This window comes from Pelmatolapia mariae, linkage group LG1, assembly GCF_036321145.2.
Source record: "Pelmatolapia mariae isolate MD_Pm_ZW linkage group LG1, Pm_UMD_F_2, whole genome shotgun sequence".
NCBI lineage: Eukaryota > Metazoa > Chordata > Actinopteri > Cichliformes > Cichlidae > Pelmatolapia > Pelmatolapia mariae.
The window spans coordinates 4,250,804-4,266,118 of NC_086227.1; the positions used below are offsets into that span (position 1 = coordinate 4,250,804).

Here is a 15,315-nt window from a genome sequence, read left to right on the forward strand (position 1 = left end):
AAGACTGTGTGTTTATACACCTCTCTGCATTGAGTCATTAGTTATTATTTATCTTTGGCTCTCTTCTATAGTGTTATCTCTCACCTCCAGCCTATTCTTAAAAGGGAGTTTTTCCTTCCCACTGTCGCCCAGTGCTTTCTCATAAGGGGTTATCTGTATTGTTGTAGGGTTTTTACCTTACAGTACTAAGCACCTATAGCTCACTGTTCTTGTGATTTGATGCTGTGTAAATAAAACTGAATTGAATTAGTTCGATCCTTGGCTGCTCCAGTCTGCATGCCAAATATCTTTTGACAATATACGGAACCCAAGTTCCCCTCTGATGCATCCAAAAGCACTTCCATATAGAAGAAGTCCTTGTATGAATGGGTAAATGAGGGAAGTTGTATAAAGTGCTTTTACTCTACAGGTAGAGTAGTAAAGCGCTTTATACAAAAACCAGTCAACTAGATTACAAATCCAAGATCACTTATTCTACAGTAACAGTTGTGCACTGCACATGCATCACACTCCCATCACCAACAGGTGTTTAACACAAGTCCCAGAACTGCTCCTTCTTAATAAATGTCCAGCTATTAGAAGGGTGGGTGGTGTGGACACTCAAGCCTTTTTCAGATTTTGTAGGTGGCACTGTTGGGCCAATTTGCAACATCCAAGGAAAGAGTTAACCTGAACAGTTCACATCACATTCAAGGTGCGTGCTAAATTTCATGACCTTTTAAGCTTTCCAAACCCCTCAATTATCATGTCACCAGGGTGCACCATTAAATAAAAACAATTTTCATGTCAAAGCATCATTAAAACCTGATGTACATAAACTAAACATAAACTAAGACCAACTCCTTAAGGCTTTTCATGTCCAAAGTTCAAGTTGCTCAAGTGTAACCACCTTGAAGCTATACCTCAAAGTGTAAAACATGATATTTTCTGTTCCTACTAAGTGGAGATGTGATGATTGTTAAACACTCCAAATAAAAAACGTGTTCAGGGGCACGCCCTTATCACGATTGAGAAGTTTGAGCCAGATTGGACACGGTAATATAATAAAAATGTCACGGCAAATGATCGAAATTTGCTGTGGCGCCACAGATGCACCCTATAGCCCAGGTCTGTAGTGTACACTGAACAATTATTCAAGATTCAAAAGCTTTATTGTCAATGCAGCAGTATACAAAGTATACAGTGTACCGAAATGCTGTTTCACCCCAAGCTCCCTATAGTGCATTTATAAGTATATAAAGATATATCTCCAAGAGATATACAACTAGGAATTACAAATAAATAACATGCTAAATTTCGGTAAAAAATTAAGGGATAAAAAGATACTAATTACAATACTATAATGATAACTATACAATACTAACTGTACGATAAACAAAGACAGGACAGAGACAATACAAAGTGGATTGTGCAGTAGGTATTGAATACCACGTTCAAGTTATTGTCAAAATATTATAGACGAGACTTGACAAAGACATGTGCAATATGCAAAATGTGCAAATATAGTATAGTATAATTATAATATAATTATAACGTTTATGGAATGAACACTTTGAAAATAGTAAAATCGGCACCAGAGTTTAATCTTCAATTCAAAATATTGGACTTCCTGTTTGGTTTGATCAAGGAGCCCAGAGGCTTTTGTGTCCCTCTTTGCTTGTTATATGTGTACATTTTTCATTCATGTAGCTCAAACTACGTGTCCGTAGTACTTCATTATAGCCTGCATAGGTGGCGCTCTAGAGCCATTTTCAAACGCTCATGTCCCAAACAATAACGTATCTGTGTATTTGAGCACGTTTAGGCCCCAGAAAGTCGATTAATTTGCCTGAAAAACAATAACAATAATAACAATAAAGGGAGCAGTGCTCGTGGGGTAATAATAGTAGACTGTAGTAGTCCTCCCGGCTTTACTTTGAAATTCTCCACCGGTCTGTGATGCCGGCCGGACTCTTTTGACACGCCCCTCTCGTCTTGTGACCGGCAGACTTCACAGCCAATCACAGGGTACCATCTGGAAATATGGCGTCTGGCTTTCTGTGGAGATGTGCGGTGCTTGTGCTCTGCACACACATGCTTTGTTTTGTAGAAACCGAGACTAAAGAAAAGGCCAAGAAAAAGAAGGACATCCGAGACTACAATGATGCTGACATGGCACGGCTCCTGGAACAGTGGGAGGCAAGTTTTCCCATCCACAGCCTTCAGATGTTAGCAGCTGTTAGCCGCTGGCTAGGTGTCATGAGAGATCATTAGCCCAGCTAAGTCTGAGTGTTTAACTGATATATTGGTGGAAGTGCTAGGGATTACTTTTAGATGCCGGACTCTTTCGTCGCTACAGAAAGACTAAACACCACAGTCATTATAAGAGAGAGACGTGGCACACATTCCACAGTGGGAGAGATGGGGGTATTCTTTCCAGAGGAAGTTATTTTAGGGTAAACTCCACAAGAGGTTATTATAATTTCACTGGTTAATCAATACATACAGTTTTTTTGGTCCCGGTGATCCTTTTAAAATGTTTATTTATTTTTCAATAGCAGTTTTTCCTGTTCACTGTCGCCAAGTGCTTGCTCATAGGGGTCATTTGATTGTTGGGGTTTACCTTTACCTTACTGTATTAAGCACCTTGAGGCGACTGCTGTTGTGCTTTGGTGTTAAATAAATCCAACTGAATTCAAAGTAAGCCAGCAGTCTGATAGCAAAGTGCTCTATTGAGTGATAGGAAGTTATCCACATTGTAAAAGACTGAGTGTATAGATATAGGTTAACTTAAATATATGATTGTCCCTTTTGCTTAGCTTGATTTTATTGTCAGTCCTACTTTTCAGAAGGAGGTACCTCCTACTTTCAGTCTGAAATGATCACTAAATGATAGAATGAGTCATCCTATTTCCGAATATTCCGTTCGGCCTCTTTTAAATCAGTTATTTTAGGGAAAAAAACCATATGACTAAAAAATAAGAGTACCATTTGTTTAAAAAGGAAAACAAAACTCAACATCATCTAAATATTTGTGTCTAGAGTGCAGGGGTGGGGGAAGTCCAGGCCTCAAGGTGCCCTGCAGGGTTTAGATATCACCCTGGTTCAACACACCCGAATCAAATTATTAGTTCATTACCAGGCCTTTGGAGAGCTGCATGGCATGTTGAGGAGTTAATTTAGCCATTTAAATAAGCTGTGTTGGATCAAGGACACATCGGCCCTTGAGGCCTGGAGTTTCGTCCACACCTGCTATAGTGTGAGAGTGGAAAGTATAAAATAGATTAAAACAAGTGAGACATTAATAGCAAGCCATTTTCCAGTATTAGCCGCTGTTTCATCTTAAACTGTTGTCATTTGTTTTTTTTTTCTCTCCATGTGGTTTAATAGGCAGATGATGACATTGAGGAAGGTGACCTTCCAGAGCACAAAAGGTCTCCTCCTCCCATCGACTTCTCTAAGGTGAACCCCTCCAAACCAGAGGAGCTTCTTAAGATGTCCAAAAAAGGTCGGACTCTGATGGTTTTTGCCACAGTTTCAGGAGATCCTACAGAGAAAGAGACTGAGGAGATCACAGGCCTGTGGCAGGGCAGCCTTTTCAATGCCAACTTTGATCTTCAGAGGTATTTCCTTTCTAACCTTGTTTCATTTTTTGTTTCTTGTTTTGTTTTTTGTCGTTTGCGTGGGAGTGATTTCTATTTGTTGAGCAGTAACAAACAAACTGTGTTCACTGACAGTCATTTTCAGAACAGTTCAAGTGCCCATTCGGTGATACTGATCAATACTGAAGCATGCATTTATTTATTCATTTATTTATTTATTTATTGTTATTCCAGAATTATCATCACCCTGCCCAATTCACCTCACATATGTAACATTATCTACAGCTACTTTTAGTACCATTGATATTCATTTAGTCTTTTTCTCCAATTGACCTTTCTGAGTTAACTTCAATAATTACTTCCTCCAAACCATCAACGTGTCTTTTAGACCCCATTCCTACAAGACTGCTCAAAGAAGTCCTGCCATTAATTAATGCTTCAGTCTTAAATATGATCAACCTATCTCTAATAATAGGCTTTGTACCACAGGCAGTAATTAAACTGTTACTTAAAAAGCCATCTCTAGACCCAGCTGTCTTAGCTAATTATAGGCCAGTCTCCAACCTTCCTTTCATATCAAACATCCTTGAAAGAGTAGTTATCAAACAGCTAAGAGATCATCTGCAGAGGAATGGCTTATTTGAAGAGTTTCAGTCAGGTTTCAGAGCTCATCACAGCACAGAAACAGCTTTAGTGAAGGTTACAAATGATCTTCTTATGGCCTCTGACAGTGGACTCATCTCTGTGCTTGTCCTGCTAGACCTCAGTGCAGCGTCCGATACTGTCGACCATAATATCCTATTAGAGCGATTAGAGCACGCTGTAGGTATTACAGGTACTGCACTGCAGTGGTTTGTATCATATCTATCTAATAGACTCCAATTTGTTCAAGTAAATGGAGAGTCCTCTTCACACACTGAGGTTAATTATGGAGTTCCACAGGGTTCAGTGCTAGGACCAGATAAAAAAGAGGTTATTGTACTCAGTCCTAAAAATCTCAGAAATATGGTATCTAACCAGATTCTTACTCTGGATGGCATTACCTTGGCCTCCGGTAACACTGTGAGGAACCTTGGAGTCATTTTTGACCAGGACATGTCCTTCAATGCACATATTAAACAAATATGTGAGACTGCTTTCTTACATCTGCCCAATATCTCTAAAATTAGAAATATCCTGTCTCAGGGTGACGCTGAAAAACTAGTAAATACATGTATTCTTCTCTTCATTGGCTTTCTGTTAAATCCAGAATCAAATTTAAAGTCCTTCTCCTTAATTAACATATCTTCAGTAATCAGGCCCCATCTTATCTTAATGACCTTGTAGTACCATATCACCCTATTAGAGCATTTCGCTCTCACACTGCAGGCTTACTTGTTGTTCCTAGAGTATTTAAAAGTAGAATGGGAGGCAGAGCCTTCAGTTTTCAGGCCCCTCTTCTGTGGAACCAGCTTCCAGTTTGGATTTGGGAGACAGACACTATCTCTACTTTTAAGATTAGCAAAAAGCAAAGTTTGAAGCCTAAAGTGTATTGTTGGGGCTGGATCAAGTGACCCTGAATCCTCCTTTAGTTACACTGCAATAACTCTGGGGATGCTGCTTTCCATTATGCATTCAGTGTTTCTTCTTCCCTCACACCTCTCCCCCAAATGGTCACAGCAGATGGCCCCGCCCCTCCCTGAGCCTGGGAGTTTTTCCTTCCCACTGCCGCCAAAGCTCTTGCTCAGAGCGGGGCGTCTAATAGTTGGGGTCTTTGCATTATTGTAGGGTCTACGTTACAATACAAAGGGCCTTGAGGCAACTGCTGTTGTGATTTGGTGCTTTATAAATAAAACTGAATGTTTCCTCTCGTAGGTTCGTGGTGGGTTCCAACAGGGTGATCTTCATGCTGAGAGACGGTAGTTTGGCCTGGGAGGTGAAAGACTTCCTTGTGGCTCAAGAGCGCTGCGTAGATGTTACTGTAGAGGGACAGGTGTTTCCAGGGAAGGCTGCCAACAAGGATGATGCCAAATACAAGCAGCAGAATGAGGTCAACACTAAGAGAAAGAGCAAGAAGAAAACGGAGAGCAAGCAGCCTGATTTGGAGGGAAACCGTGCAAACTCTCTGAAACAGGAGCTCTGATGAGGTTGTGAGTTACTAATTAACCTTGTGGTCTCATAAATGATGCTTCCCACATCCACTCTGTGAGCAGTGAACTGGTGAGGGCCCTCTGGACCACCTGGAGATGTGGAGGGATGAGTGAACTAATGAATTCTGATGGGTAACGTCACCTTCACTGCTCAGCTGGAATCATCACTCTTTGTCTGAGTGGTAACAAACTTTCAGATCATTTTAAATGGAAGCCATATTGATTTCTGTTAAATCATCACCAGATCAAAAGGAGCACATGCATTTATTGTTAAAAAGGTACTCCACATGAGCACTGTCAAACATTTAATCCTTTGTATCCATGATTGGTTGTGGAATTATTTTTGTGTGGTGCAGGCATGGAGGCACAGATCACACTGTCCTGTCCTCATGTGTTTGTAGCATCCACATTTTCTATCTGATTTGATGAGAAAATAAACTTTTGATATCTTTGACTTCCACTGTGAAAACATTGCATTCAGTAAGAAGTGCTGACTTGCTTTCGATTGAGAGGCATACGTGCAGATATATACAGCAGCGGTCCCCAATCCCCGGGCCACGGACCGGTACCAGTCCTTGAGTCGTTTGGTACTGGGCTGCGAGAGTTGAGGCTCGGGTATGAAATTTATGGTTTTCAGGGTTTTTATCATTAACCTGGTTTCCCTGGGTCTTTTCCTGTGTTGTAGTTGTGTATCTTATTTTGAAAGAAATATTTCTGCATTGCCATAGCAACCAGATAGCATTAAGGGGCAGAGAGGAGGATGTTACTCTCAATGTTGTGGGCGCATTTCAGGAGGATGCTGCTAACAAAGTTACACAATTACACAGTGATATTGTGTTTATTATTATGTTTACAAAATACCAGAGTTTCTGTCTTGGTTGTATCATTTTTTGTTTTTATCCGCGACACCTTTTTCACACCTGTGAAAATGTTGTCTGACATTAAACCGGTCTGTGGCACAAAAAAGGTTGGGGACCGCTGATGTTCAGTACAGCCACGTGATGATGCTGCTGATACCAGCATAAACAAACTGAGCTGAACTTGAAACCCAAGTTTTAGTAAAGCTACTGACAGTACATTGTAATTAAAGCTTTGGCCAACAGGGGGCACACAAGCATTTTGTGTAGGTGCAATGGATCCTAAAAGGCATAAAGCTGTCACTGGGTGAGAGGCAGGTTGTGTCTATATCTGTACAGACTTTATTCACAAAACAGGCTAAAATTAGCAGAACAGTAGGGATGTCATATGGATGGTGGAGCTGCAACTCAGCTATTACATATTACTCTTCAGTAGAATTATTGTGGTCTTGATCTTAAAATGTACAGTCACTCTGATTTTGTGTTTTTTAAGCAGTAAAATTATATTTTGTTCATTCATTTGTATCCCAGTTAACGTCCACGCTGTGGTTGCTAGTCACGCTGGGGTCCACTGTGTTGCTGTTGGTTTAATCAGGGACACTGAGATGTGCAGACAAACTGTCTTTATTTATGTACAAAAATCCTCAAACAAATTCGGAGTCATGGAGTTTCATCACCTAAGCCACTTATACAACACATCCATTTGGTATACAGTTAAAACAAGGCAACTATACCAGGAGTCATATGCATGTATGCAATAAGTGGACCTATGATGGTTTCTGTTTCCTACATCCAGTATACATACAGGACAGTAATAACATTACAACTCAAAACAAGTCCCTCGTAGATTTACATCAAGAGTGTCTGTACAATAAATAAGTATAAAATATATCTCTTAGCAACCTGTGGATCTTTAAAAACACATACATACATACAAAACGCTAAATTACTGCTACAACCTCCGAAAAAAGACCAGCTATTTCGGTAAAGGGAGAAGAATCGTTTTTTGTGGTCACATTGGAATCATTTTGAAGAGGGGGGGAACGACACATTAAAAACCACCTGATTAAACATTCAGTGGACTGCTCAATTTCATCTTTTATATCTTTATGGGCTTCTTGCTGGTTCATTCCAACTGACAGGCAGATGGATCGCAAACACTGACAAAAACAAAAAAACCCAAACCATCAGTAGAAGACTACATCACAATATCAAGTGAGCGAGTGCTCGGAATGCAACAAAGCAAGTTAACCACCAGCTGGGATGCAAACCAGGAATGTTTTTGTTTTTCTCTTCTTTTCTGTCGTTCACCAGTTTAATTAAACGGAGCAGAACATTAGAATCACTCAACTGTTACACATCACAGGATGATTAATGATGCACATACATCACACATGTGCTTGAAAAGACAACTGAAACTTAGTATTTGCTCCAGAAACTGCCTAGTAACCGTGGCTGACATGAAGGTCTGCTGGAGAATTGTCCAGTAGTTCATAATGTACACATATCAACCAGGCTACAAAGTGCTGAACTGTATCCAAGTACCTTAGTACCTCCTGTCCTGTTAATAGAAGGACAGTTGTGTTGTTTGTAATCTGGCTTTAGTTGCCATGTGCATATATTAAGAAATGATCTAACTGAAAAGCATCAGCATTACATATTTTGCAGCTTTGTTGATTACAACTTAATCTGAATGGCACCTCACCCGATAACACAAAATAGATGTAATTCATTCAGATTTATGTATAGCTCAATTACAGACTTCCATATTGGCCCATAGATATCAGAGTGCTGTCTCAGTGCTCTGTGAAAAACTTTGTAACCATTTATTTTTATACTGCTCTCCTTATCCAACCATTAACTGTCCCAGTGACACATGCAAACAAGTATGAAATGAGTTCCAGTTATTTTGCAAGCAGTCACGAACCTCGGAAAACACATGCTGTTCAGCTGCTACACCAAAATGTGCAGATCAAAAACTGGCTTGTCTGTTAGTCTAATGACAATGTGCTGTCAGTGTGGCTGCTGTTGTGATTTAAACTAGTATTGAATCCCGTGTCATCCTGTCTTTGAAATGGGAAACAATTCTTTGGTAAAAGAAGAACTTGTTCTTAGTTTTTGTGTTCCAAACGACTCCTAGAAATGCAACTCTAGCAGCTCACAGCCATCTTCGATTAAATCCATGCAGTTATTTTAAAGCCCGTCTGGGGAATCCCATATGGAAAAGAAATAGAAAAAAACGTATAAAAGACTTGCATAAGATTTGGCTTACTTCATATAGTGAATCATATAAGGCTTATATGATTTACTCATGAAAGTGGCCACTTTCTCATTGCTTTCATATATTGTTTTAGTAAGTATCCAAAACATACAAGTTTCATTTATATAATTTTTCAAGGGATCTTATATCTGTTTTCACTCTTGTATGCTTTTCATACAAGTTTCACACAAGACAGATACAAACTTTATAAGATTTATATATATCTTTTCCATATGGGAGAGCTCTAACTTTCATTTCAACGGCTGCAAAAAAAAGTCCTCATCACTATACAATTAATGTTTTTTTTGAGTGTACAAACAGGTCAAGACAAAGCCTTCAAGAAGAGACTGAGTCACAGTTTCCCATTTTACGCTTATCAATGACTTCCACCTTCAAGTGCGTGTTTTCATTTACTTTCTACACTCTTTGGATGACCCGTATGGGTCAGATTTAAAGATTTTAGCTGGGTGAAATGGTACGTGAGCACAATCCCCAAATAATGCTCACAGGTGTGGCTAGTTTTAGCAGCAATCTACAATTTGTGCTGTTTTTTAAACAAATATTTCAATATCAAGTGCAAATAATAAGACAGGTTTTTTTTTCACTACAGGTTGAAAACTGATTTCTGTGCTAAAGCTCAAATCTGTGAAAGATTTAATTAAGATTTTTGGTTGTGCCAAAGACCTGATGACCTTTAGTAAAAGGGGCCAATCCCAGCTGCTGGGAACAAACGTGTCAAAACACTGATTGTTAGGCTTAAAATTGGTAAGTGCCAAAAACCTGTTAAGTATTAAAATTGGAGTCTGGTTGTGCTTTGGCCGTATGGAATAAGCACGTTTTCAGAAGTGGTTAGCTGTTGCTGTCCCAATCAAATCTTATAGATGCATTTTGGCCTCACAATGCCTCTGTTACGAGCTTTTCCTCTTGTGCAGGAAAACATCCTAAAAAAGGAGTGAATGTTAGAGGTTAACTTCAGTTGGTCTCTTAACATCTACCAGGTTTGCAAAATCCAATGGTGACTTTAGCCAGCAAGCTAGCATAATGTAAACAAATCAATGTTGTTGGCAGTGTTCTGTCAGAAAAAAGATTCAATAGTGACCATCATCATCTATCATCACCTATTAATAGTTTCTAGAGACAGCCACATTTGCTTAGACACCATTGGCTGTTCTGAGCTACTGCTGCCATGAGCTGACCGCTAACATGGCTGCCAGAGAGGGTGTTATCACCTGACAGTTCATCACGGGCAGTGCTAGCTCTGTGAGGGGTGCCTCCACCTTTCACATACTTTCACATCATCCTTTCTCATAACCAAATGCAGAATAAACACCACATGATCCTGGATCAGTGGCTCGCAGCAACTGACTGTAGTGTGCGTGTGTGTGTGACTGTGCATTTATATTATTTTGTGGGGGTGTTGTGTGTGTGTGTCAGTATCCAGGGCCAAATAGTCACTTGGCTCATCCTCCCCACTCTGACTGCCACTCATAGCTTCATCTTGTGGATCACAGGGACGGGCAAAACTTGATGGATCTTGGCTCGTTCGCTGTCCACCTCCAGATAGACCCAGTCAGGGTGGAAGGAGCCCTTAAAGCCCACAAATGCCAGCTTATCTGCAGAAAAGCCAGATGACACCAATAAAAGAGACATAAGTGGAGTACAAGTGGGATTCCACAGGATGTCCTAAAGCTGATTACTGTTTCTAAAAATTCCTATAGTTTTATAATTTCTGCTTTCATTAACTTAACCATCTAGAGCATTTTTTTTAAATCAGTAGTATTTCCTCATTCCTCAAAGAAAAAGAATAATATTAGTAATTTAAACTTGTAGCAGGTGCTTATACATTTTCCCTACAACTGCTCACTTCATGCTCTCCTTCCAATGAAAAGGACGGATTTTATACTTCTTTGATAGAACAACTTCTGGCATAATTCAGTATTCAATTCAATTCAATTCAGTTTTATTTATATAGCGCCAAATCACAACAGAAGTCGCTTCAAGGCGCTTTATATTGTACAGTAGATCGCACAATAATACATACAGAGAAAAACCCAACAATCATATGACACCCTATGAGCAAGCACTTTGGCGACAGTGGGAAGGAAAAACTCCCTTTTAACAGGAAGAAACCTCCGGCAGAACCAGGCTCAGGGAGGGGCGGCCATCTGCTGTGATTGGTTGGGGTGAGAGAAGGAAAACAGGATAAAGACAGTATTCACTGTTAAGTCTGTGATGGAGTGCTGCCCTGGATAAGATGCAGTAGATCCGGTAAAATTCTTACACTACCATTTCCATGTTGCACAAAGAGTTCTGATGCTACATTGAAGTGTTTTCTCTAAAGAAGACTTCTCATTCAAACAAAGAAGTTCTATGTTGGTCTCATCTGTAAACAAAGGAGAAGCCTTTTTGGCCCGATGTGATCTTTAGCAAACAGTTTTTTGTTTTTGAATAGCAGAGCTTTCTCCATGCAGCCATGAACATTAGTCAACATAAGAGAGACTAGTTGATTAGAAGTTACTCTTTCAAACACAACTGTACCTGATGGGTAAGGGAACAATTAACTACTCATGCCATGTAATAGAAGTTTTCCATCCTGTTATTTTTATTTGTGGCATTAATGATAGCTTTGAACTGTAAGGAAATTCATAAAGATAAATTAGGCAGCCACACTTATTTCCATGCTTCAAGAAAGAACAGTCTATATCAGGGGTAGGCAACTCCAGGTCTCGAGGGCTGGTGTCCTGCAGGTGTTAATTATCACCCTGGGTCTACACACCTGAATCAAATGATTAGTTCATTACCAGGCCTCTGGAGAACTTCAAGACATGTTGAGGAGGTCATTTAGCAATTTGAATCAGCTGTGTTGGATCAAGGACACATCTAAAACGTGCAGGACACCGTCACTCAAGGCCTGGAGTTACCTACCCCTGGTATATATAAATAAAATTTTACCAATTTTAAAAGTTGGCAGGAGAAACTTCTAAACTCCTGCCAACTGCCAGTGCTACCCCTCAGCCTCTGAGCAGACACACCTACAGTATCACATTCAAAATCCTACATCACCTTGTTCTCAAGTTATCACATTCACGAGATTTTCGGAACACTTACTCTGACCTTGATGTCCAGGTCACTGAGATATGAACCCATCTGAGATTTTTAGTCGATGCACTTTTAGTATCAATTTGAAACTCCTACATTGGCTCGTTCTCGAGTTATCGCATTCGCAAACTTGGGTGTCCACACCACCCGCCCACCCAGCAGGGTGATGACAATACTCCATCAGCCTTTACAGGGTAAAAAGACAAGATAACAGAATAAGTACATAACAGTTACCTTTCAAATTGACGCTTTTCTCTGCGCCAAGTTTCCCCAGGACTTTGGTCCAGGATCCTCTGGTAACAAGGCGACCCTTGGATGTCATGAGGACAATTGAACTAGTGAAAGAGGGAGAGACACATTGATTGATTGATATTTTAATGCAGCAAAATAGATTTTTTGATCTGAAAAACATTTAGATGAGTTTAACACATGATGCCAATGTAAATCAATTTTTGGAGGTACCTTTTATGTCCACAAAGGACACAGTCTATCATAACATGAAACAGCAATGTACCTCAGGGTGTTTTTCAGTGTAGGTGGAGAGAGGAGCAGTTTCTTACTTGTCTCTCAGTCCACTGATGTAGTTGTCTATCTCTGCAGGAATTCCCTGGAGGATGGAATTCCTGAAGCCTTTCGTGTCCACCACCTTCCCATCATGCCCATCAATTACTGTCAGGTGCACTCCATCTTCAGGTTGGTACAACTTCTTGCCATTTACCTGTCACAACAGAGGCAGCCAATCACACTGCAGCTCCGGGATGTGTCAAGTCAATAATTTCTTTTTCGCCTATCTCTTTTGACTCCATAAACATATACTGCTCTGTACATTACATTATTAGTCTTTAATATGTGGCTCTCTTTGTCTCTCTGCTCTTTTTCCCCCTAACCCCCAAACCATCGCAGAACATGTCTGTCCCTTACTGAGCCTGGATCTGCTCCCCCCATGAGGGGGTTGTCTGATTGTTGGGGTTTCTCTGTATTACTGTATGGTCTACCTTACAATATAAAACACCTTGAGGTGACTGTAGTTGGGATTTGGCGCTGTATTCAAATGATCACTTTAAGGATAAGACATCAAAGAGCACCAGAGTTGTACAGCCTATCAGAATAAGTAAAAAGAAATAAAACTCTTACAGAGCGGAGCTGTACAATCTATGCTGCTTTTTTACAGAAACGTAAATAAATGATTCTTCTGGCGTCCCTGCTGGAACGGAGCTGTGAACATTTTTTTCTCTCTTTATTTATAGAATTTTTACATGTAATTTGACATATCAGAACATAACATCTTCCAGTCAACGTGATCGGGCAGGAGGGTGAGGAGTTTTCCAAGACAGCAAAATTTTACGTCATGCCAGCAATAAAGTGAAAGCGATAACATCCAGCTGCTTACGACGAAGGTTTAGGGTGGAATCTTCAAAAACACCAAAAATGGCAACTCGTGGGCAAGGTTTGAGTGTAACATTCAAAACATGAGAAAGCACTTTAAAATAAAAAGTGAATAACTGAATAATAATAATAATAATAATAATAATAATAATGATAATAATAATGATAATGATAATAATAATAATAATAATAATAATAACTGAAGTGTTGGGCAGGTAAAAAACGTATAAGTTCAATCACAGGGGGAGGTGTTGCATCTGTTGCACAAGTCAGGAACACGGGATATATTTTAGATCTAGTGTAGATCTTGAGAAGTGTAATCTGTATACCGTCTTAAACTGAATAAGGGAGAGTCTTGCACACGAGGATGAGGTATGAATTATGTCAATGACTTTGTCCCAATAATCTTCCACAAACTTAAGACCCAAATCCTGTTCCCAACTGGAAGCAATTTTTTGGGTTGAATAATTGCCTGATGCCGTAATTAAAGTATATATTTGTGATATAAGAGCCTTATTGTGAGGCTTCAGCTCAAATAAGTCTTCCTACCAGTGACTGGGGGGATGACTTGGAAACTCGGGCCAGATAGAAGATGCACAATGTCTTTGAAAATAGCAGAACGAATGACACGAGGGCAAATCGTACAAAGAAGTACAGGTCACTAAAGCTGAGGAAAGTGTTATCTTTAAAGAAAAAGTCATAAAAACATTTAATACCTTTTTTTGCCCATTTACAGAAGGGCAAGTCCACCAGGGATGGGGGGAGGAGGTGGTTGTTACAGATTGGGGCCAGAGCAGAGGCAGAGACTGAACTGAAGTGATGCCAGAATTAATACCATATTTTTAGAGAGGCAATTAGAACAGGGTTATCTGTAAACTGTAACAGGGAAACAGGGAGGGATGAAAATAATAGTGCTGAAAGTGAGGTAGAGAGACACGATTAAGCCTCAGGGCAACACCAAGTAGCCTGAAGATCATTCAGCCAGTAAGTAAACTTTTGAATGTTGGCTGCCCAATAATAAAACATCATATTGGGCAGAGCGAGACCACCACTGAGCCTACCCTGTTGTAGTGAGGTCATACTAATCCTGGGGGTTTTGTTTGCCCAAATAAATGATGAAATCATTCGATTCACAGATTTGAAAAAGGATTTAGGTAAAAACAGAGGGATACACTGAAAACAACAGAGAAATTTGGTAGATTATTCATTTCCTACCAAGAAGTGATAGAGGAAGGTTCGCCCACCTTTGAAAAGCCAACCTTACATAGTTTAGCAAAGGATTACCATCTGCAGTTCGCAAAGCTTTAAATGAACTGGTAATATGTACTCCTAGATATCTGAAGCCTGAAGAAGCTAGGTGGAAATCAAAATGGGTTTGTCTAAGCTCTTGTGCAGCTGGGTTTGTAGGAAAGCATTCACTCTTTTGTATAGCCGTGAACACTTTAGATCCAACCTTTAGAACTGCTCATCTCACAGAAGACAAAAAGGAAAAAGCTCATATGCTTTTGTACCTGCTCACCCTTTCTCCCCACTCTCACACTGGATGTCACATCTTCTGAGATGACATCTAACCACACACAGGGACATCCAATCACATTATTAACGCCTAATCACCTGATGTGGACCCACATCATCCTCTCTCTGTCTGTATGTAATTCTACTTCAATTAGATATGAATTTAAATAGTTACTTCATCAGGCCATGTGCTCTGAATCTCACACAGTTTGTTGCACTTTGGAGGAGCATGAGGCTGAACATGGTGACAGTCTAGCACACAGCTGTCAGGTGGCTGAGGCAGAGTACTGAAAAGAGTCTGGGACCTGAGCACAGGAGTTCAAGAGACACTCCAGACGAAGCTCTCAGGTGCAGAACGGAAGGCTGATCATGCTTGCTGTTGATGCGACTGTACTAACAAATGAACTTAAAACCAAACTGCAATGCAAGGGCCTATGTGCACATGAAACATACAGCATGGTGAAGGCTTTCATGAGAAAGTTGCAGCC

At 40.1% G+C, this 15,315-nt stretch overlaps 2 protein-coding genes across 3 annotated transcripts in view; one reads left to right on the top strand and one right to left on the bottom strand.

Moving 5' to 3' along the window:
• The first annotated feature begins 2,008 nt into the window (after positions 1-2,008).
• On the top strand, positions 2,009-6,164 carry mesd (mesoderm development LRP chaperone). The gene is made up of 3 exons (XM_063470449.1): positions 2,009-2,182; positions 3,374-3,602; positions 5,436-6,164. The coding sequence occupies exons 1-3, from the start codon at positions 2,023-2,025 to the stop codon at positions 5,701-5,703; spliced, it is 657 nt and encodes a 218-aa protein (XP_063326519.1). The 5' UTR covers positions 2,009-2,022; the 3' UTR covers positions 5,704-6,164.
• A 1,009-nt stretch (positions 6,165-7,173) lies between these two features.
• The window catches only part of cemip (cell migration inducing hyaluronidase 1), a 143,363-nt gene continuing 135,221 nt past the window's right edge, over positions 7,174-15,315 (bottom strand). For both annotated transcript variants that reach the window (XM_063470434.1, XM_063470439.1), the window contains exons 27-29: positions 12,487-12,644; positions 12,161-12,261; positions 7,174-10,440 (exon numbers count right to left, since the gene is read on the bottom strand). In XM_063470434.1, coding sequence (XP_063326504.1) covers positions 10,313-10,440; positions 12,161-12,261; positions 12,487-12,644 — 387 coding nt within the window. In that variant the 3' untranslated portion in view covers positions 7,174-10,312. The remainder of the gene's footprint in view (positions 10,441-12,160; positions 12,262-12,486; positions 12,645-15,315) is intronic.